The 23751-nt window shown below is 47.6% G+C and overlaps 1 protein-coding gene across 1 annotated transcript; it reads left to right on the top strand.

Moving 5' to 3' along the window:
* Positions 1 to 11434: 11434 nt before the first annotated feature.
* Positions 11435 to 12220, top strand: LOC146203514 (uncharacterized). Its single transcript, XM_084603061.1, has one exon. The coding sequence runs from the start codon at positions 11435 to 11437 to the stop codon at positions 12218 to 12220; it is 786 nt and encodes a 261-aa protein (XP_084459187.1).
* Positions 12221 to 23751: the final 11531 nt, after the last annotated feature.

The raw sequence follows: 23751 nt of genomic DNA, 5'->3' as shown, positions 1-23751 counted from the left end.
TGGCACTGTATGTTCAGGAAGGCATTCTTATCTCTCCTTGCTATTTTCTGAAAATCCGCATTGAGAACCTTGTATCTTTCCCTTTCCCCATCCCCCTTGCCTCAGCTGTTTGCAAAGCCTCTTCAGATAACCAGTTTGCTTTCTTGCATTTCTTTTGCTTTGGAACTACCTTAGTAGCAACTTCTTGTATTATATCACGAACATCAGTCCACATCTCTTCGGGCTCTTTGTCTTCTAGATTTAATTCTTGAAATAGATTCCTCACTTCCACAGCATATTCTAATGGAATTTGATCCAGATCATACCTGAAAGGCCTTCTAGTTTTCTGCGTTTTCCTCAATCGAAGCTTAATTTTGGCAACAAGAAGCTGATGATCGGTGCCACAATCGGCCCCAGGCCTTGTTTTTACTGCTTGTATAGCGCTTCTCCACCTCTGCCGGCAAATAATATAGTCGATCTGATTCCTGTACAGACCGTCCGGTGAAGTCCATGTGTACAGGCGCCTCTTGTGCTGTTGAAAATGAGTATTCGCTATGGTCAGGTTGTTTTCTTGACAAAAGTCTACTAGCCTCTGCCCAGCTTCATTTGGCTCACCAAGACCGAACTTGCCTGTAATTCCGGATATTTCTTCCCTCCCGACCTTAGCATTCCAGTCTCCTATGAGAAAAACTTGAAAGCAATACTGACCCTATATCGTGCTAGGCCAGAGACATCGTCTGATACCACTGAGTAAAAACATGCGCGCGTCCCGAAGTTAGGATGTGTAAACAAAAGCCACACGCGCCTTATATTGAAGACTGAAAACAACTCCTTCCCTATGATTTTGCTGCGTTTAAAAAGAACTTTGGACCCCACCAGGGTGGCGCAGTGGTTACGGCGCTCGACTACTGTTCCCAAGGATGCGGGATCGAAACCCGGCCTCGGCGGCCACTTTTAAATGGAGGCGGAAAGCAGGACCCCCTAGGTGGTCGAATTTCTGGAGTCCTCCACTACGGCGTCTCTCCTAGCCTGAGTCACTTTGGGACGTTAAACCCTGCCAACCAACCAAAAAGAACTTTGGGAAAAACACCAAGGAATGCACTGCATTAAGCAGTGCACAACACGCTTGACGACAAGGACTGCCAGCCACGGCACTTTCTTTTTCTGTGTAAGGGAAGCAAAAAGCAAGTGCTGAGAATTAAAGAGAAATCTCGACATATATCGCAGACTGCGGCTTAACTGTAAACCCTAGGCAACGCGCTCCATTGAAAAGGTGACAAGCCAATGACAGCAGAACGCAATACAGCCTTGCATATGCGCACAGTGCAGGACGAGTTGCACTCGCTAAGTAAAAGAAAATCCCTAAAATGTCGCCCTAAACAGCATAGTCTCACGTCAGTGAGTCTTCGAGCGGAGGCAATAAACGCTGGATGGTATCGAGTGAACGATCAAAGTGACAGACTTAGTTAACTTCATTCGACCTCGTAATAAATGAGTGAAGAAAGACGAAGACTGCGTTCTAATCGGTCGCGTTTTTGATGCTCTCCGCCGAAATGGACAAATCGACCCTAGGCCGAGGTACTGTAGCGGCGTCTGCCGCCAGTAATACTCACCGTACCATCCTCCCCGTCTGCCTGCCGGTAAATTGGTTATCAACTCCGTTTTTTTTTTTTTGCATGCCGACCTCGCCGGCCGTCCCTACAGTGCCCAGGACTTTCGAGATGCCTTACGTGGCGTCACAGACCTCAGTGATATCATTTCCATCATACAGTTCCAGATGTCGCATGTGTGGATGGTGACGTGCAAGACAGCGCTAGGCAAAGCTAAGCTCGTGAGCTCCGGAGAGTTACAGGTGAAAGGCAGTACGACACTGCCGTACCGCCAGTTGTGATGAATGGCGGTTATTCGGCCATACTACAGAGTGCGGAGTGTCACGCGGATAAGCTCCGCAGTAGTAGCCATGTTCTGGATGACACTCCGCAAGAGCACTTAATTGATAAAACAGAGGTTTTGGATGCTGCTGGTGGCACGGCAGTAGTTAAATCCACTGAATCGGCGACTAGCGGCCCCAATGCCACGTAAGGAAAATGAAATTACTGCTCTGCAGCGTGAGCCACCCAGCCTTCACACTCGGATCAGCGGTCTGCAGATGTGTGCCAGAGCCTGGCGGACAAGATGCTTGTAATCCGCTGCGTCACTTATGACACTTTTGGTGCGCGTGCATGTGCTGTGCGCGAGCCACAAGAAGATAAATGTGCTGTTGTGGCTGCGGTGCCGACTGCATGCGCTGCTGAAATTCTTAATGCCAATGTCGGATCCACCCTCGAGGAAGCTATAGCTGCCAGCCTGGTGGTGACGGCAACTGCGGTTTGGATGTGTCATGTCCAAGTGTGGCCTCGAAGAGTGGCGTTTCAGTGAGTTATGCCTCCTCTGAAAAAAACGCTGTTCCTGTAAAACACAAGTTCCGCCACCGGAAGTCGAAGGGCAATAAATCTCCTCTCCGCTCCAGATCGAGGAGAAAGGGTGCCATGCAGTTCCAGGCAGGTATCACCTTCCAGATTGGCGCCAGACATCGCGGATGCTTGACCTAATTGCACTTTAGAGAAATTAGCGCCCAGCATCTCACTGTTGCAACCCTCAACGTGTGTTGTCTCCGGTCTGGGCAGAAACAAATACAGCTGCGTCGGCTGTTTTCGGGCAGTCAAGTAGACATCATTGCTGTTCAGGAGACTAAGATAGAAAGTGAATTGGACATGTAGATAAACCTGCGAGCCTTTTTAACAATTACAACGTGTGTGTGTTTAACTCGGTGGGCCTTTCGGCCGGTTGCTTTCTGTTCTTTAAGACGAGTCTCTGTTTCTGACTTTATGTACCAGGTTGACGCAGAAGGGCGCCTTATATGTTGTGACTTTCGGCTGAATGGCGAATCGTGGAGGTTTATCAATGTGTATACTTCAAATAATCTGGTGCAGCGAGCACCTTTTTTCTGTGATATTGCACATCTCCTAGAATGCGAACGGTATTTGGTACTGATGGGTGACTCAACTGCGTATGCGACCCACATGACCATACGGGGCCTATAGTCAAAATGCCGATAAGAACCCTGGTATTTTATCATGCATCACAGAAGGCGCAGGTTTAATTGACACTGGACTGTCATCCATATTCACATATATTAGAGGAGCTTCACATTCAAGTCTTGATCGCATTTATGTCTGCGCAGAACATCTTAAACGGCGCATTTCATGCGATGTCAGGCCGATTTCTTTCTCTGATCATTGCATGGTCACTGTGCGGATCGGCGAAAGTTCCCGTCCAAAGTTTCAGCCACAGTTGGCCCTGTGGAAGCTTAATGCTTCGCTGTTAAACGAGGAAAACGGCGCGTGAGGACAGCTTCGGATTCTTGTTTGCCTTAAGTCTACCATCATTTCCAGCTTGAGAGTTGTTTAAACAACAAGTTCGGGACATAGCTATAGAGATTAGTTCAGTCAGGTCTTACTTCAAATACGGTGAAGAAAAACGGCTGCTACAGAGCCTTCATAATTTGCACGAGCTTGAATGTGAGGCTTCTGGCTTAAACACAGAAGAAATTGCTATTGTAAAATGCCACCTTCAAAAGTTCGATGCCGAGCGCTTTCGGACGGCCCGTGTGCGGTCCCGTGGCAATCGTGCTTTGCAATCTGAGGAGCCAACTAGAGAGGCACTACTTGATGAGTGTCGCGATGCGGCTGCCAAACTAGTCTCTGAATGCTATTGCAGTAGTGCCTTGTTCACTAACAATATGCAGTAGTAACAAAGTTTGCAAATCACTACAGCTGTCTTTTTTCTGCAACTACAAGTAATGCTGATGACGGTCATGTAGAGCGTATTGTTTCTATGAATATGCCGCCTTCTGAGGATGAATGTAAGGCGATAAGTTCTCCATTAACCGTAACTGAAGTGGAACACGCAACTGACCATCCGCTCTATCCCCTGCCTTTTAAAAAAAGGACGAAGCGCTAACAAGTCATTAAGAAGAAAGGGGTCACGGACAACCGCTTACTGACAACTGATCCTATATTGAAGGAAAGCGCAATATATAGGCACACCGTGACGGCGCTAATCAGAGGCAGCAAACGTCGCAAGGTGATAAGACCATAAAGAAAACAAGCATATAGCTGATAAAAAGATTTATGATCGAATGAATAGGTTAAAAACGATTGCTCAGAAAACAAACTGATCTATGGGACATGGAGTATAGGGCAAGATGAACATGAAACAATCCCAAAAAACTGATCAGACAAACGAATAAAAAAAAACTTCAAGCACCTTAGCAAGAAAGAGTGGTTTTCAACTTATCAGACATGAGCATTTTTGCGGTTGTAAATTCATGCACGAAATTCAACTGCGCCCTTCTAAAAAAGAGGACTCACTCAGATATAGCACTTTGGACGGGTCGCTATCTCAATGTAGACCTTTCCTTTTTATGAAGAAGGCTTTGAACATGAAGAGGATGATTTTCTAACAGAGTTAAACAGACGGGACCCATCAATTTACCAAGGCACTATAAATGAAATTCTAGAAGTTTTTAGAGAGTGTAGCCATGGCTTGAAGTACACTTTTTAACTACCAGAAAGCAAAAGGCTGCATTTTTTGGATCTAGAACTCTCCTTGGCACAAGGAGGAGTTTGCTGGATGTACCATCCCCGAGCATAAAAAGCGCTTTTACCTTACGACTCTGCCCACTCCAAGACAATCAAAAGAGCCATAGCCGCATCGGTATTGGAATCCTTATCTAAAAAATTGTGTGAGCATTTGCATGCAAATTGGCTTTCAACTTTAGGTTGAAAGGCTGCATAAAGCAGCCTTCCCACGGACCGTTATATCCGCATTAGTTGAGCCCTTGAATCAAAAAATAAAAAGGTACAAAAGGTAAATGCACTCAAGAGGATTCTGGGAGGGTCGAACCTGTAGTTATGCCCTATTGTCATAGCATGGCGCTGTCACGAAATCGGCGCACATTTTTATTAAGCCGGCGCGGCGCGAAGCCCGCGCGACGTCGCATGTAGGCTCTACGACATTCGAGAAACGTCTCCTACCCTGCGCGAGAGAGCGCGTAGCTTTGCACGCGTCGCCATCGCCCTCTTTCTCATCACCCGGCGATGACGGTGACTCAGCCGGTCGGAATGTGGTCGTCTAATCTAGATTTTTCGGCGACGCCTGACCAATGACTACGCGCGGCTCGACGGGAGGAAAAGGGAAAGCTTCAACAAGCCAAGCTAAGTGTGTGTGCGCGCTAGCCTTGGCGCGTCTTAACAGACAGACGCGGCGCGGCCTATTTATGGAGGTCGCGTCGCTTGAGTCAGCCAGTCAGTGTTATTGCGGCGTGATCGCAAATGATACAGCTGTACTCCCGGGTATCACCCGCTGCTGGCAAGCCCACGGAGCTGCGAGGGAGCGGTGCTCGTCTTGCATGGCGGCCACATCCGGTGTTTGTTATTGGATTCTCTCGTGTATTGTTCTGTATTGCAAGCTTTTGTGTTATTGAATAGTTCTCTAGTTGCATGCTTAGCATTTGTTTTCTGCGAAACTCTCGGCTGTACATTATAAATGATCGTGTGTGTTCCTCTGTATCGTCTCTTGCTGTGTATAAGGTGTGTTTTGTTTGTTACTTCTGGCTCCGACCCTTACTCTAGCTTGAACCGGCGAAAGCTGGGCACCAAACGGCCACCCCCTTTTGTCACCATAAGCTAGTTGAATTCCGGCTGAGCCTGCCGCGGAAATCGAGGGCATCTCCTTTGCGACCGGAACAGCTACCCCCACTCAATCTAAAGGTGTCTGAGAGTGTGCGCACCGTTAAGGGCGCATCGTTAATAATCATCTAATTATTAACGGGTGACAGGCGCACAACTTGAAGAAGGTCACAAATAAATTCAAAGTTCCCGTAGTATTTTCTGCCCCTTACAATGATTAATTACCAGGAAAGGAAACGTGCGGTACACGTCATGCCCAACCGTATGTCGGGTGCAAGGAAGGTGTTGTCTATCAGATGCCGCTCACATGCGGTAAAGTATACTTCAGCCAAACTGGAAGACGTTTGAACGATCGTTTGAGAAAGCACGAGCGACCGCTTGAGAAAGGCACTGGATCCAATCTGCCGATTCATTACAAGAATAGTAAATGCATGCTTCGCCTGAAAGAAACTACTGTACTGGATATAAGTCCAGACAATGTAGCTCGAGAGTTACAAGAAGCCTTCTTCATAAAAAGGAAATGTCTAGATTGCTTTAGCGAACCGTCCAAAGTGCTATATCAGAGTGAGTCCTCTAGTTTAGAAGGGCGCAATTGAATTTCGTGCATGAATTTAAAACCGCAAAAGTACGCATGCCTGATGAGTTGAAAACCAATATTTCTTTTAGCTAAGGTGCTTGAAGTACTTTTCTTTTTAGCCGTTTTTCTGATAAGTTTTTTGTGATCGTCTTCATATCCATTTGGCCCTGTTACAAGACGTGCTATAGATCAGTCTCTTTTCCGACCCATCGTTTTTAACCTATTTATACCATCATAAATTTTTATCAGTTTTATGCTTGTTTTCTTTTATCAGTTTTATGGTCTTTTAACCTTGTGACGTTTTCTGCCTCTGATTAGCGCCGCCATGCTGTGCTTATATATTGTGTTTCCATTGAATAAAGGATCAGTTGTCAGTGAGGGCTTGTACGGTGTGAATGTCTTGTTAGTGCTTCGTCCTATTTTGAAATGTTGCACCAACTAGCCCCAAAAAACGTTCCTCTCCCCTGTTTTACTCCAAATACACAGCCACTGGAAAACACGCAGGATGGACCCCTCCATCTGTTGTTTCTACAAAAGAACACTTCTGCAGGATGATTGTCCATTTAAGGCAATAGTATGCACAGGCTGACTTTGAACCGGCGTGGCACTCTTAGTGATGTGCTCTACATTGCTTCTTGTTTAGAGTTTTGTTGACTTGGTGTATCCTAGTGCGCATCGTGTTGAATTGATGCTCTTTTCTTAATCATTTGTACATAGTCAATGCACATAGGATATTGTACAGTGGATTAAATACCATACTGAAAAAAAAAAAAAAAAAAGGAGTGATGGCCTAGTCGTCACGGTATCCGCCTCATTTTCAGGAAGCACTGGGTTCGATCCCGGATGCCGCCCAGTACCGCTCTCATAATAGGCATAAGGCTTTCCACGGCCTGGTGCGGGACTATCCTGGTGTTATATACTTGGCAAAAGGGTTTCTGGCTAACCCTGCCCTTTCGATATATCACCATTCCACGAGTGAGCGAAATCCGGCTTGTGCAGCAGAGTCCACAGTTGCCTTTATTATTATTTTTTTGTTCTTCATATGGTGCTTGTTCAAGCTCCCTCTCTCTATTCAGGTAGGTCGAACATCAGGTCAGGCCATAGTTTGTGTCCATAAAAAACAAAAACAAAACGTCTGTTCGGCTATAAAGCCACAGCTTATTAAGCTGCCACCGCATGAAAGGTAAAAGAAAATAAATTAATGGCCTTTCGCCACTCAACCCCCCGCCCCCCCCCCCTCCCCCCCCATCTAGCTGAAGTTCCGACAAGGAAAAACGGCACCCGTTTAAGCATTCTGCACAAAGGGTAAGGAAGTGTGAAGGTTGAATAGGTTCAGTGCTTGAAATGTTACAGGAATGGTAAACTCTTAAAAGTGCGCTTAAATATTTAAAAATCGATAGAGGCGAAAAGCAAGGCGCCTGTGTGCTGTGCGATGTCAGTGCGCGTTAAAGAACCCCAGGTGGTCGAAATCTCCGGAGTCCGGCCCTTCACTACGGCGTCTCTCATAGCCTGAGTCGCTTTGGGAAGTTAAACCCTACAAACCAAACCAAACCAAAAAAGTTAGCACCGTCCTAAGTATACTGGAAATGAAAGCGCGAACGTGACAGTCGCAGCCGAAACACACACACACACACACACACACACACACACACACACACACACACACACACACACACACACACACACACACACACACACACACACACACACACACACACACACACACACACACACACACACACACACACACACACACACACACACACACACACACACACACACACACACACACACACACACACACACACACACACACACACACACACACACACACACACACACACACACACACACACACACACACACACACACACACACACACACACACACACACACACACACACACACACACACACACACACACACACACACACACACACACACACACACACACACACACACACACACACACACACACACACACACACACACACACACACACACACACACACACACACACACACACACACACACACACACACACACACACACACACACACACACACACACACACACACACACACACACACACACACACAGAGAGAGAGAGAGAGAGAGAGAGATCAGTCGCACTTGGTGCATATGCCATTGGGGCTGTGTGACGATCGCTATGCCCAGACGAAGACAAGTCCACTTGTCGAAACGTTGGCTCATTTGCGAACTGAGGCGTACCCCATTTACCCTTGTTCAGTTCTTCCTCATACCGTGCAAACCATCTTCTTCCTTTCGTTCTGCCTGGATCCCAAGTGGGTGTGATTATTGCTAAACGAGATTGAAGTTCCACCATATTGCCTGCTCTAAGCAGGTGATTTTTACACAAGGTGTCGAGAATTACCTCGGAGATATATATATATATATATATATATATATATATATATATATATATATATATATATATACCGGGTGTCCCAGCTAACTTGAACCAAGGGTTACAAAATAATATATTTGAGGTAGGTCAGTAAAACCAGTTGCATACAACTACCAGCCTGCTTGCGCACTACAGGCAATTTTTTGTTTTGCAATTAGTTATTTGGCTAATTATGTTAATTTTTCTAATTTTATAAATATTCACCTTAGACCAAAAATGTGAATTGGAAAGTTGTAGAGCACCTTCAGAAACCCCCATTCCATTAATTGCGATAAAGAAAGTCTGACGTGTATCTTTTTTTCCGGGCTCAAAAGAAAGCCCGCGAAATACAAATAATACCACGTGACTAGCGCATTTGAGCGCAGCGATCGTGGTGCTCTCAGTCGTGGTTTGAGCGAACGAAATCAGCTGCGGCCGTGACCCGATGGTCCCGTTGCAGCGGCAGGCAGAAATGCTGGCGATGGTTGCAGTGAGCTCGAGCTCGCCCGTCGTCACCGCGATCTTGGCCAGGCCTGTGCACCGCAGCAGCCTATATCACGACGGGCGGATGACGATAAAGAACCGGCAAATGAAGGTGCAGCGCTAATTTTAGTCGAGTCACATGTCATCTCGCCCATTTACCCAAACCAAGCCTGTATGCGCAGATTCTGTGGCTGATACCTTATCGCTCATCCGTTTGCCGTAAAGTTCGCTGATTGGAGAGAAGGAGAGTTTGTTAGAATCCCGGTGCTGTCGGTTCGCCGCTCTCGGTGCTACTTGCACCATCACGTGGGCCGGCTGTCGGACGCGGGCGAAGAAGCCATCGCAGGCCTATCGGCCTGCCGCTTTAACGGGGCAAAGGAGACACGGCCGCAGCTAATTTCGTTCGCTCAAACCACGACTGAGAGCACCACAATCGCGGCGCACAAATGCACTAGTCACGTGGTATTATTTGTATTTCGCGGGCTTTCTTTTGAGCCCAGAAAAAAAGATACACGTGAGACGTTCTTTATCGCAATTAATGGAATGGGGGTTTCTGAAGGTGCTCTACAAGTTTCCAATTCACATGTTTGGTCTAAAGTCGATATTTAATCGATTAAAAAAATTAACATAATTAGCTAATTAAGTAATTCCAAAACAAAAAATCGCCTATAGTGCGCAAGGAGGCTGGCAGTTGAATGCAATTGGTTTCACTTACTTACCACAAATGTATTATTTTGTATCCCTTGGTTCAAGTTAGTTGGGACACCCGATATATATATATATATATATATATATATATATATATATATATATATATATATATATATATATATATATATATATATACGTATTGCAAAAGAAGGACGTCGAGGTCGGCGTGGAAGCGGGGCGATCAAGACCAACAGAATCTACGCGATGCCAATTCCACCCCTGCTACTTCGTCAGCGTCAAGCGAAGGGGTCCATCTTCAGTAGAGTTAGTTGTTGGGCTAGTTGGTATTCTTGATTTAAGGACATAGTTTTCAGCGCAAAGGCACGCGGCCAAAGGAAAGAAGAAGAAGGAAGACTACTATAGAAAAGATTTTCCTTTCTAAATTCTTGAGATAAAAGGTGTGATGCGTTTCGTTTTGTTTATCTTTTCCATAGCACGGTATGCGCCTGCGCGTCTGGTTGTATATAACTCTTGTGTGCGTCAAAAAATAAACAGTTGTGAGTCAGCGCTGTGCTCGTCCCTATTGGCCTCGAGATCGAGCAGAGTCGCCACCTTGCGGCTCAGCGGCGAAACCTACTCAGTGTGGATGCGTTTTCACGTCGCGTGCCAGCCCGCAGTGATTTACGCGCGCGCATGCGGCGTGTACAGGAGTGTGTTTGTTTCGCAGTTCCTGTGAGCTTTTGCTTACCTATATGCCTCTTGCAAAATAAATATGAATAGTCTATAACCCCACGCTTCATTAAAAAAATATGTATACTTGTCCGTATCGAGCATGTCATGCTTGTTTAAGGACATCATCCATCGCGATCGCGGTCTTCGGCGCTTGAGATCCTTTGACATGCAATGTCTCAAACGAAGTGGTACTGTCGTTACCGCCATGTCAAAGCAAAACAGGTCGTTGCCGTCAATAAAAGTTAATGCAAACGCTCAGAAATCGCATATTCCCGTTTCTGTTCGGAATGTCGCGAACGTTGTTAGCGAAAGAACGGTCGTCCGCGCGGGGAATACTTGAACTACCACCCACGCTATTTCGGACACCCCGGCGGTCTAATTTATGACCTCCTGGCCCCTTCGAGGAGGACGCCGCTCGACCCCCTGAATCGCGCCAGGCGCTAGCCGTTCTGAGCCTCAAGTGGGGAGAGAAGAGGGGCTTCGGGGCGAGGACGGGGGGAGCGGGGACAATGAAGAAGGCAGCAGTTGGACACAGTGGCGACGGGTCGCTAAACGAACTTGGTGCGAAACGGACGCATTTGAAAGAGCTCCCTTTTCTATTACCAGTAAATTCAGTTGTTGTTTGTTCAATCGTTTGCTTTTCTTCCTAACGACAAAGTACTAACGAAACGATTAGACATAACAGACATAATTTGGTGCCGAAACCCGGGAAGAAAGCGAAGAGAAGAAATTTAGATCAACGAACCGTGGATATTCGCCTCATTGTGGTCTTTCATCGCAACGGACAAGAAGTCTACCCAGCGCGGCCGCATGAAGTCGTCTCATCCCCTGGTTATCTGAATTTCTAGGATCCTCAGCAACGCTGGTTCAACGATGGAGCGCCTCCTCAAGAAAAGAAAGGTACTGCGCACTCAATTGGTCACCAAAGTTATCAAGGAATGCCTTGAGCGACTCGATGAGCTAACACAGAGCGATGCTAGTGTCGTGCACGCTCGACTAACGTCTCTTCATGCTGAGCTAAACGCTGTGAACAGTCAGCTCGAGGAGTCACTGGAAGATGAGCAGGCCGAGACAGAGTACGAACAAGTTTTTGAGTACAACGATCGAATCGTAACTGTCTTGGCAAAGCTGCAACAGTGCATCTCAAACTTGACTGGAAGATCATCGACTCAGCGGGAGAATAACGCCGCCCAGACAACGACCACATCGAAGATTAGGGTCAAGCTGCCAAAGCTGGAGCTCACAAAATTCACCGGACGGCGTCATGAGTGGCAGGCCTTCTGGGAGGTGTTCGAACAAGTTGTCGACAAAAACGAAGAACTTTCATCTGTTGACAAGTTCCACTACCTCAAGGCATCTGTCACCGGGGACGCCGCCGCTGCGCTCGCAGGACTTCCATCGACGGCACGATGCTACAGCGACGCCGTAGAGCTCCTCAAAAAACGGTTTGGAAACGAAGAGCTCCTAATTCAAGAGCACATGAAGAAGCTTATTGACGTCCAGCCAGTTCGCTCCTCAGACGATGTACGCGGACTTCGCCGCCTCTACGACACCCTGGCTGCACAAATCAAAGGTTTGGAGAGACTGGGCCAAAAGCAGGATTTCTACATCACGCTTCTCATGCCGATTGTACAGCGAGCACTGCCTACGGACATCTAACTCGATTACAGCCGCAAATGTGTCATCGAGACAACTAGTTCCATGGGCGGGAACGAGGAATCGACCGACGGCACTTCGGAAAGCTCTAACGCAAGTGACAAAGGTACGGTGACGTCCTTTTCACGACTCATTTCTTTCCTCAAAATCGAAGTCGAGATTCGAGAAAATTTGGCTGCCTTAAAAAGAATGAATTTGGTGAAAAACTCTAAAGAAATCAGAAGAGATCAGCCGAAACCACCCTGGAAATCTCATAAGCCCTTACCAACCGCAGCAACCTTGCATCAAAACGCAACCAAGGAAAGTTGCTTCTTTTGTAACGCCGAGGAGCATCTGACACAGGAATGCGATGCCCAAAAAAGCTTGGAGGAAAAGAAACGGCTTCTACAAGCGGCAGGGAGATGCTTCAAATGCACGCGAAAAGGACATCGATCAAGGCATTGTAATGTGCACCTAAAATGCATGAAGTGCGGGAAGAAACACGCGACTGCTACTTGTGATCTGTCCTATGCGGTATCGCGCCAGAGGGAAGACACTAGCGGAGTCACCAACGCGCAAGTTAGCCTTGAAGTTGCAGCAGGAACAGAATCCGCTCCCACGAAAACTGTCTTGCTTCAAACGGCGTCAGCTAATTGCGGTGGCCTAAAGGCCTGGGCGCAACTGCGAGTCCTTTTCGACGGCGGAAGCCAACCTGACATCTGAAACATCAAAAAGACTGGAATGCAAATTTCTTGGCGAAGAAATGCTAACCATCGGTGTTTTTGGCGGTCACCAAGAAGAAAGAGTGTTCAGGAGAGTATTGGTCGATGTTAAAACTAAAAAAGGAAAAACATGCAAACTAGAGGTTCTAGAGACAGATGTCATCTGCGATCAGCATATCCCAAAACCACCCGTGGCATTGATGGACAGGCTGAGAACGCTCCGTTATGAGCCCGCCGATTTCCGCAATGACGAAGGGCCTGACGATATTGGGCTTCTCATAGGATCCGACCACATTTGGGAACTAACGAATGGCCGATCCACGAAGATAGGCGATAAACTGAGAGCAGCGGAAACGGCTGTAGGTTGGACCATTCAAGGACCAGTTCAGGGCATGAACAAAGGACTCTGTTGCATGCAAACGGTTGCCCTGAGAACATCGGTCATGGAAAGAAGCACAGCGGACATACTAACGAAATTCTGTACCTTGGAATCGATTGCCATGAATGAAAATAAACAAAACCCTGTCACAAATGCTGCTGTAGAGATTTTTGGGGACGCCGTACAGATGAAGGAAGGTCGTTATGAGGTAGCCCTCCCATGGAAACCTGTGACGGCTTTGGAAGTTAACAAAGAGGTTGCCCTAAAGCGCCTACATCAGCTTACAAGACGTCTCAAAAATTCCTGGAGCTACTCGATGATTATGACGTTGCTATAAGACCGTACAACGAGCTTGATATGGCGGAGCTGGAACAGAAAAAGGAAACGAAGGCACTCGCTGCAGCCAGCCGCACCGACTACGGATGCCTTGACAGAAATACAATGTTTCAGTTCTTTCTCACGCTTGACTAGAGTGACCGCCTGGGTGCTGCGATTTGTCGCTAAAGCAAGACGCCAGAAAAGCGAATCCGGTCCTTTAACATCAGAAAAATTGAACAGGGCAGAGGAATACTGGATTCTGCATGAGCAGGGCGCTAGATTTGCCAACGAAGTGGAGTGCGCACGGAACAGCCGGAGAATCGCATCACACTCGCCGCTAAAGAATGTGTCCTTGCAGCTCGACAGCCGCGTTATTCTTAGGGTGCACGGAAGGCTTAAGCAGAGCAACTGAATTACGAGGGCAAGCGCCTCATCGTTCTGCCTAAGCACAGCGATTTGTCCAAGCTCATTGCCAAGCAGTGCCACCGACAAATGCTGCATGGAGGCATCCGCGACACTCTGACTCAACTCAGAGAGAAATTCTGGGTGATTGGTGCAAGACAGCTGGTGAAGAGGGTAGTCAAGGAGTGCGTTATATGCCAGCGCTACACGCACAGCCAGCTAACGAGGTGTGCGCGCCACTTCCACGAGAAAGAATAACCGAGGCCCATCCGTTCCAAGTCACCGGGGTTGACTTCGCCGGTCCTTTGCTTATCAAAGAGAATGGTGTGTCAAAGGGTTGCAAGTGTTACATCGCTCTGTTCACTTGTGGCGTCACCCGAGCGCTCCACCTTGAATTGGTGAGTGACATGTCAACACCGTCTTTTCTTTTGACTTTCCGGCGATTTATCGCCCGTCAAGGTATACCTCACACCGTATACAGCGATAATGCACTCACTTTCAAAAAGACCAGCAAGGACCTGGCTACCCTTTGGAACATTATCAGAAGCAATGAAGTCAAAAATTACTTCTCAAACACCCGAGTGGAGTGGAAAATCCTAGTGGAACGCGCACCGTGGTGGGGTGGCTTTTACGAACGACTTGTCGGCTTGACCAAGCAAACCTTGAAAAAGGTGCTCGGAAGAAGCTGTCTCACTTTTGAACAGCTCACCACGACGCTAGCGGAAGTGGAAGCCATCCTCAATTCGCGTCCACTAACGCACGTGCACACCGAAGCGAACGAGCCTCAGCCTCTTTGCCCGGCCTCGTTTCTTATCGGCAGGAGGCTCACCGCACTGCCAGATGTTCCGCTAGTCGAACTGAATGACATTACTGGAGCGATCCTACGGCAAATGTTCACGAACAGAGCACGACTCCTGCGCGGATTCTAGCGGCAATGGATGAACAAGTACTTGAAAGAATTGCAAACCACGCAGCTGCACCAAAGGAACCCAACCCGGAGTCTACAGGCAGGCGACATTAGCCTTGTATACATGAGCCCGACGCAAGCGGGTCGGGTAGGGGGGAGCCAGTTGTCGAGCTGAGCCAGCCCGACCCGTCCGGGTTTACATGAGCTCGTTTCTGTCAGGCAACGATCGCTGCTACACCATGCGTCGAGCAAGAAAACCAGGCGCAGGCAGGAGAGGAGGAAAAGGAGGAATGCTCAGACGAGCAGATCACGGCCCGTCCCCGACCAGCAAGGAGGCAAGAGAGGAGGTGCCTGCCCGACGCGTCAGAGTATACATGCCCCTCGCCCATCGGGTAGGGTCGAGCCAACCCACCCCCTGCAGTCGGACTGGCGGGACCCGACCCGACGGGCCTTTAGCTCGACACCCTAGCGTATACATGAGCCCGATAGCCGGTTTTTAGCCCGACAGGCCTCCCCGACCCGACTTTGTCGCTCTCATGTAAACCCCCTGATTGTGCTGCTCAAGGAGACTCTACAGCCCAGACAGCTCTGGAAGATGGCGATAGTCGACACGGCCTTCCCCGGACGCGACGGGCGAATTCGATCCTGCACCGTAATACCCTCTTTACACGGGCGGAGTTAACCACGGTTAGCGTAACAGCGGTTACGCGAAACCGTGGTTAGCCCGTTTACACGGCAGACCAAACCATAGTTACACCCCTAAACGTGGTTATCGCAAACCGAGTTTGGCGACCTCGGTTTGCGTCGTTAACCGAGGTTATGGCGGCGTCTGTTGACGGAAGCTGCTCGTTGGCACTCGAGTGCGCGAAACGTACGAGCGTGTCTGCTTCAGCAGTGTACTCGTTTGCCCGTATTGAATATCCGGTGTCTACTGTGCCGCCCGGCGTCTTCGGTTACGGCCTACAGCCAAGCGTCTGCGTACTGAAACCCCGTCCTGCGTTTGCAGTATCGTTTGTGCGGCTTGGTGCTGAGCGCGGAACGTCCAAAAATGCGCGGTCTTAGCTTTATAATGAAAGTGCACAAGTTCGCAACGCTTGCAGTGCGGGATGCTGCGAGCAGGCTGAGGTACGTTACACTTACCGCGGCGGTGAAGCGAGCGAGCGCGGCGAACTACGGCGGGGTGCGTAACCCCCTAGTCGTCGATAGGCCTAAATTATTTATCTTCGAAGCCGCGGCGATCGGCGCTTTGGAACTGACCAACGCTGTCGAAATGGTGTACTCACGAAACATCTTTATTGTGAATCCTATTCTGCCGCCGTAAAATAACGATACGATAAACTTTGGCGATACATTAATCGCAGAAATAGTATAAGCAGAACAGTGAGCCGCAATGTACCGGCGGCAGCTGTCTTGAACAGAAACTTGATAGTATCGCTGTTATCGGTCTTGCCAGCAATTTGCCGCTGGTCAGTGATCAGGAGTGATTCAATTCTGATATTCGGCTCAGTATTCCAGATGCCAATAATTTTAGCACGCTTTGTTTCTGACGTCGGCGCTAGCGAACCGCCGTGTTCGCGAACGGTCTGCGGGAGGAGGGGCCAACGCGGCGGCGTTTACGATGGTCAATGAGGTGCTGCCATCGTGCGGGGCTTCACCGCTTTGTTGACGCCTTGCCGGACGGCACTCCGGAAACTACATTATAAATAAAATATTTGTAAATGCTGCTTCGTTCCGCAGATCACCGCGTCGCTTCGGTTGTACTTTATGGGTAATGGCGGCCGTAACCGAGAACGGCGGCGAGCTGTGTAAGCACAGCTAACCGCGATTGGCAGTTAACCGTGGTTAAGTTCGGTAACCTCGGTTAAGCGTAGCGTAACCGTGGTTAAGCCGGCCGTGTAAAGAGGGTATAAGGCTTCCTGGAGGAACCACCCTGCGTCGTCCACTACAAGTGCTGTAACCAGTGGAGTGCGTGTGAGTGCGTGTCTGTGAAATGCCTGTGCCATTTCGGGCGGGAATGTGTCGTGAACGTTGTTAGCGAAAGAACGGATGTCCGCGCGGGGAATACTTGAACTACCACCCACGCTCTTTCGGACACTCGGGCGGTCTAATTTATGACCTCCTGGCCCCTTCGAGGAGGACGCCGCTCGACCCCCTGGGTCGCGCTAGGCGCTCGCAGTTCCTAGAAGGCGCCCCCCGCTCAACGCCTGAGCCTCGAGTGGGGAGAAAAGAGGGGCTTCGGGGCGAGGACGGGGGGAACGGGGACAATGAAGGCAGCAGTTGGACACAGTGGCGACGGGTCGCTAAAGGGCCTGTCACACTAGCGCGACACCGACGCAGACCCGACAACGACACCGACAGTCGGCCAACTCGTCGGCCGACCAAGCTGTCACACTAGGCCGACGACGACACCAACACGACCGAAAACCAAATGTCTTCCCAGTGTGACAGACTTTGAGGCCGGGGACACCGACAAAACCAGTCTGCTGACTGTCGGTGGCCGAGTCTTCGAGAGATCGGCCGCCGAGCAAACACTTTCTCGAAACGCAAAACCGACTCAGTACACCACGTCGACAGCGAATACCTTTCAGCACTAATATACGTAAAAAAGTAGAATCAATGCATAATCCCTGACCGAAACGTGAGCGCGAGCCGCCAAAATACTCGAGGCAGCCGAATGCGTGTGGAATATCAACGGCAGCGTTTTCTTTTCGGGGTGAGTGAATTCGGGGCGCATAGATTTGTGGCGCTCGTCGGGACCGTGAGCAATCTTCCCGCTTTACCGAACTGCACAGAATAGTGCAAAATGAACATAGTACGTGATAAAGAAATGATGAAAAGATGCGATTATTTTCCTGAAGCCAGCAGAGATGCCGATCCTCCTGCGCACTTCGATCATTGTGTTTAACGTCTAGCCGCTGCGTCGCTACTTCGCAACCCAATTTCAACGCTATGTTACGCATCAGGCAATAATTTTTTGTTGCATAATTCAATGTGTTTCAAGAATTGTGTGCGCAAAAAGCGCAGAACTTGCGTTTAGACTTTACAACAGAACCAACAGCAGTCGTGGTCCCGCGGCCGGCCCTGTGAAATACGCCTAAGGTTTTACGAAATCTGCCGAAAGTTTTACTTGTTACTGCACAACATGGCATGATTCAAACTATCTGCAGTTTACTCTCAGCAAGCTGGACAGTCAGTTAAGCGGTAAACGCTCCTACTACCTTCGCGACTTTCACAAGACAGCGTATTAGCCAGAACCATATCTCAACCTCTGAAAGTGCCGGTTAGGCCTAGCTTTTGTGGTGCAGTGGTTAGTGCAGCTGGCTATCAAACAGGAGGTCGTGAGTTCGATCCCAAGGGTAGAGTTTTTTTTTTTTTCAGCTTTTAATATACACTGTCTCTTATTCGCCGTGGACAGCTTTTGTTTTTCGAACACTGACGTCGTTCTGATCCGGCAATCAGAGCCGTAAAATACTGGGCACTATTAAGTCTCGGCCCATAATCACGACTGTTGAGGAGCTTGTTTTGGTATGGTCGAATATATGAAATAGAATTAAAATTAAGCTTTCCTTAATTTAGTAGTTCCGAGAATAAACCAAGAAAAATAAGATAGGGAGTAGCTACAGAAAGGAGAATTTCGCATGGTAGAAAAAAAATAAAAGGATTAAGAAAAGGAACGTATGATGACACGAGAAGAGTGTGAGAATGAAAGGTCCTAGTCGGTGGGGAGGTTTCGCACGTTGTCTGGCTAGTGTGACATAGGAGTTGGGCGACCGTCGGCAGACAGCCGTCTTGCGAGCGACGCGGCGCCAACACCGACTGTCGGCCGACTGTTTCCGTCGGCGCAGTGTGACATAGACGCAGACATCAGGAAGACGCGCTGTTGGCAGACCAAATCGGCGTCATATCGTGCTAGTGTGACAGGCCCTTAAACGAACTTGGTGCAAAACGGACGCATTTGAAAGAGCTCCCTTTCCTATTACCAGTAAATTCAGTTGTTGTTTGTTCAATCGTTTGCTTTTCTTCCTAACGACAAAGTATTAACGAAACGATTAGACATATCAGACACGGAATATCGCAGCTACTAAAACATATGCCACCGCAGACTGCTTCATATAGCAGAATGCAGTTTGAACAGACCACTCTATGCCTGCTATGCCGTCTGTATGCACGATAGAGTTGTGTGAGTAGTTTTTTTTTTCTTTTTTTTTTTTTTTTTTTGCTTTTAAACCTCTGTCGCGGTGTCTCAATGGTAAGGGCGCTCGACTGCTGATTTAGAGAACGGGGGATTCAATTACAACCGTTTCGAAAGGCGTTCCTCTGCTGTGGGATTTGACTGCACAATAAACAATCCCACGTGGTAAATGTGGTGTTAATAATAAAAAAAAAAACGACACCAAAACCAGCCTCTGCAATCATCCGTCATAGCCGATGCCGCTTTCATGCGTTAAAGCCGGGCCAATATGCACTTCTTTTGTTGTTGAAGGCTTCTGTGCATCCGTAAGTGTTTTAGTGAGCACATTTTGCTTTAGAGAAATGCTCGAATGTTTGGGAAACATATTCCCTGCACCTAAATGTTACCCTAAATATTACATAATACTACATTACAAATATTACATAATGTACTTTACTGGTAGCCTATTATAATCATTATAATCCCTTTTCGTCCAAGTGCTTTCTTCCGAGCAAACTCGTCGTTTCTGACAAGGGGAGTAAAACAGCTTCATGCGGGCTTAAATATTAGTGTTTAGTTCGGAAATAAATACATTTTTATAGTCGCATGATAAAATGACCTCCATTTCTTTCAGAATAGTTTTATATCCGGCATCTGTTTTGGAAGCAACCCTAATATTTTACTTCGCATAAGATTCAGTCACTGCTAAATAATTAGTGATAAAGAAATTTTCAGCCTGTAAATCTGCTTCCCAGAACATGACAGTGCCCATGCGCATTTTATAACGATGTCTTCACAGCGAGTAATTCGTAGCTTGCACTTTAACGTAACTGAAAATTAATCGTGATTATTGTAAATTCTGTCAAATGTGTAAAAGTTCTCTCACACTGTGAAATTTATTGGCATTGGAAACCAAAATAATTACACTACTAATTTACCGTTATATATTAACATCACACACATCAGAAATCCCTTATACTTTCCTCCGTTTCAGGAAATTCTTTAGAGTTCGTGGCGCATGTAATAATACACTATCACATTCTATGACAGTGGCCGCAAAAAGCATATCGGCAAATTCAATCCACTCAGCGCTGTACACGTGAACAATCAGCTTTCCTGTGCGGCGAGCTTTCCTGTATAGTGTCGGCGTGATCTCATTTTTGGGAATACTTGTGCGTGGTTGTCTGGGCCAGAGTTGATGTGCACTCAGTCTAAAGCAACTCGCCATGCAGTGCGCTGCCAGTGCTACATTTACCCTGCTTAATCCTCGAGTCAAGTACGATATAATGAACCAGGCTTTCTCGATTCAATCTAAAGTACTGCAGGTCAGAGCATCAACCTTGTATCTGCGTGGGCTTGGCACTAAATTCGCCGGTCTCACTCGCATGAGACACGCGCAAACTGTTTAAAAGTCGATAAGAAAAACAAAGCTGTCATTAGGGAGGCCCAAGCATTAGGCGCGTGAGCGCGGAACAGCGCAATAAACGTGCAAAGTACAGAAGACTGGTGGTTGCGTGCTTTGTTTTCCTAAAATCCGCTCTTCTTCTGCTGCATTGGCGAAATCCTTGGATATTTTTCTGCAAAATTGCAGAAATACTGCAGAAGACACGTTTGATCGCCAACAAACCCGCCGTAAACTCGGAAGCAGACCTACGCAGCGTGCGTTTCTGCGAGCGCCGCCGGCTGCCGATCCACACTACCGGAGTGACGGTGGCGCCACCTCTAGGTCGATCTCGCGGCGAATAGTCTTGCTTCTTCTTTCCTTTGGCCGCGTGCCTTTGCGCTGAAAACTATGTCCTTAAATCTGGGTCAATCTTCTTCACAATGCCCCCACAAGGGTAGCACAGTATCAAGGATGGAAGATGGCTGCCGACCGCAAAGCAAAAAGAACGAAGAGAAACCCGTGATGGATTAAGTAGCCGTGTTGTATTTATAGGTGATATAAGAAAGGACAATGTCCCAGTTGGTGTGATTGGATCCGACATACTTCGCGAGCATGTCACCGAGGGTGCGATTAAATCGTTCAGTAAGACAGTTTTTTTGCGGGCGGTAGGCGGTGCAAGTGCAGTGAATGATTTTGTACTGAGCGAGCAGGGGTTGAACGACGTCAGATAACAAAGCACAGCCTCCGTCGCTGAGCAATTCGCGAGGAGCACCGTGACAAAGAATGAACAACTGGGAGCGCGGCGGTTTCGGCATATCTCGTCAGATGGTGGTTCGTGGCAATGACCCAACGATTGCCGTCAGCTGTGTACGGAAGATGTCCGTAGAGGTCAACGCCAATGCTGTGGAAGGGTCTAAGCGGACATATGAGAGGCTGTAACTCAGCAGCCGAACGGTGAGAGGCAGGTTTGCGGCGTTGGCAAGCCAGGCACGATCGAACGTACCTAAGAACCGAGTTGTATATCATCATCATCATCATCATCATCAGCATGATTATACCCACTGCAGGGCGAAGGCCTCTCCCATATTTCTCCACTTAACCCGGTTCTGTGCTAGCTGCATCCACTTGACCCCTGCGAACTTCTTAATCTCATCCGCCCACCTAACTTTCTGCCGCCCCCTGCTACGCTTTCCTTCCCTTGGAATCCAGTTTGTTACCCTCAGCGACCATCGGTTATCCTCTCTTCGCACTACATGTCCTGCCCATGTCCATTTCTTCTTCTTAAATTCCACTAGAATGTCGTTAACTTGAGTTATTTCTCTGACCCACTCTGCACGCTTTCTATCTCTTAATGTTACCCCTACCATTTTTCGTTCCATAGCCCTCTGGGTTGTCCTCAACTTAAGTAGAACTCTCTTGGTTAGCCTCCACGTTTCAGCCCCATAGGTGAGTACAGGCAAGATGCAACTGTTGTATACTTTCCTCTTGAGCGATACCGGTAAGCTGCTAGTCATAATCTGCGAGTGCTTGCCAAATGCACTCCATCCCAATCGTATTCTTCTTGTTATTTCCTTTTCATGGTCCGCATCTGCGGTTACTACCTGTCCTAGGTAGATATATTCGCCTACTACTTCCAGTATTTCGCTACCTAATGTAAACTCCTGTTCCTTCCCGAGGCTGTTGAACATTACCTTAGTCTTCTGCATATTCATTTTCAAGCCTACATTTCTACTTTTCCTGTCTAGGTCATCAATCATTATTTGCAGTTCATCTCCCCAGTTGCTTAGCAAGGCAATGTCATCAGCAAATCGCAGATTACTGAGGTATTCTCCATCTACCCTTATCCCTAACTGCTCCCATTCCAAGTCTCTGAATACTTCCTCTAAACAAGCTGTGAATAGTACTGGGGAGATTGTGTCTCCTTGCCTAACACCTTTCTTTATGGGAATTTTGTTGCTTTCTTTATGTAGAACTATGGTTGCTGTGCAGCCACTATATATATCTTCCAGTACTTTCACATACGGCTCGTCTACCCCCTGATTTCGTAATGCCTGCATCACCGTCGAGGTTTCAACTGAGTCAAATGCTTTTTCGTAATCAATGAATGCTATGTATAAGGGCTGGTTATATTCCGAGCATTTTTCTATCACCTGATTGATGGTATGGATATGATCGATAGTAGAGAAACCGTTTCCGAAACCCTGCTTGATCCTTTGCTTGATTGCAGTCTAAGGTGGTCCTGATTCTATTAGCGATTACCTTAGTAAATACCTTATACGTAACAGACAGTAAGCTGATTGGTCTGTAATTTTTAAGGTCCTTAGAGTCCCCTTTCTTGTGAATGAGGATAATGTTTGCATTCTTCCATGCTTCCGGTACCGTCGATGACACCAGGCACTGCGTATACAGGGTGGCCAGTTCTTCTAGCACGATATCCCCCCCGTCCTTCAGCAAATCTGTAGTTATCTGATCCTCTCCAGCTGATTTCCCCCTTTTCATAGTTTCTAGTGCTTTCTTGACCTCGTCCTTCGTCACTGGTGGAACGTTTGACTGTTTTTCCCTACCGCCAATCTCATTACGGTCCTGACTACTTTGGCTACTGTAGAGATCTGTATAGAACTCCTCGGCTACTTTGACTATCTTGTCCATATTAGTGATGACGTTGCCCGCCTTGTCTCTTATCGCATACATCTGGTTTTTGCCTATGCCCAATTTCTTCTTTACCGCTTTAAGGCTTCCCCCGTTCTTTACAGCATGCTCAATTTTCTCCATGTTATACTTCCTTATATCGGCCACCTTGCGCTTATTGATTAGCTTTGATATCTCGGCCAATTCGATCTGGTCTGTTGGATTGGAAGCTTTCATACTCTGGCGTTTCTTAATCAAATCTTTCGTCTCCTTAGACAGCTTACCGGTATCCTCTCCAGCTATCCTACCGCCTACTTCTACCGCGCACTCAGTAATGATATCTCTGAAATTATTGTTCCTTGCCTCTAGGGTAATGTCGCCATCCTCAGTTAGAGCTGAATACCTATTCTGTAGCGAGATCCTGAACTCGTCTGCCCTCCCCCTCACCGCTAATTCGTTGGTGGGTTTCTTTCTTACTAATCTATTGCGTTCCTTCTTCAGATTTAGGCTAATTCGGGACCTCACCATCCTGTGGTCACTACATCGAACTTTCCCGATTACCTCTACATCCTGCACAATGGCGGGGGTTGAACACATTATGAAGTCGATTTCATTTTTAGTCTCTCCGTTAGGACTTTTACATG

Source organism: Amblyomma maculatum, chromosome 1 (genome assembly GCF_055883805.1).
Source record: "Amblyomma maculatum isolate TAMU_Amacu chromosome 1, ASM5588380v1, whole genome shotgun sequence".
NCBI classification, from domain to species: Eukaryota; Metazoa; Arthropoda; class Arachnida; order Ixodida; family Ixodidae; genus Amblyomma; species Amblyomma maculatum.
This window is presented reverse-complemented; position numbering and strand designations above follow the sequence as displayed.

What these genes read in the sequence shown, in the direction of transcription:
- LOC146203514 (XM_084603061.1), top strand. Translation starts at nt 11,435, where the DNA reads ATGGAGCGCCTCCTCAAGAAAAGAAAGGTACTGCGCACTCAATTGGTC.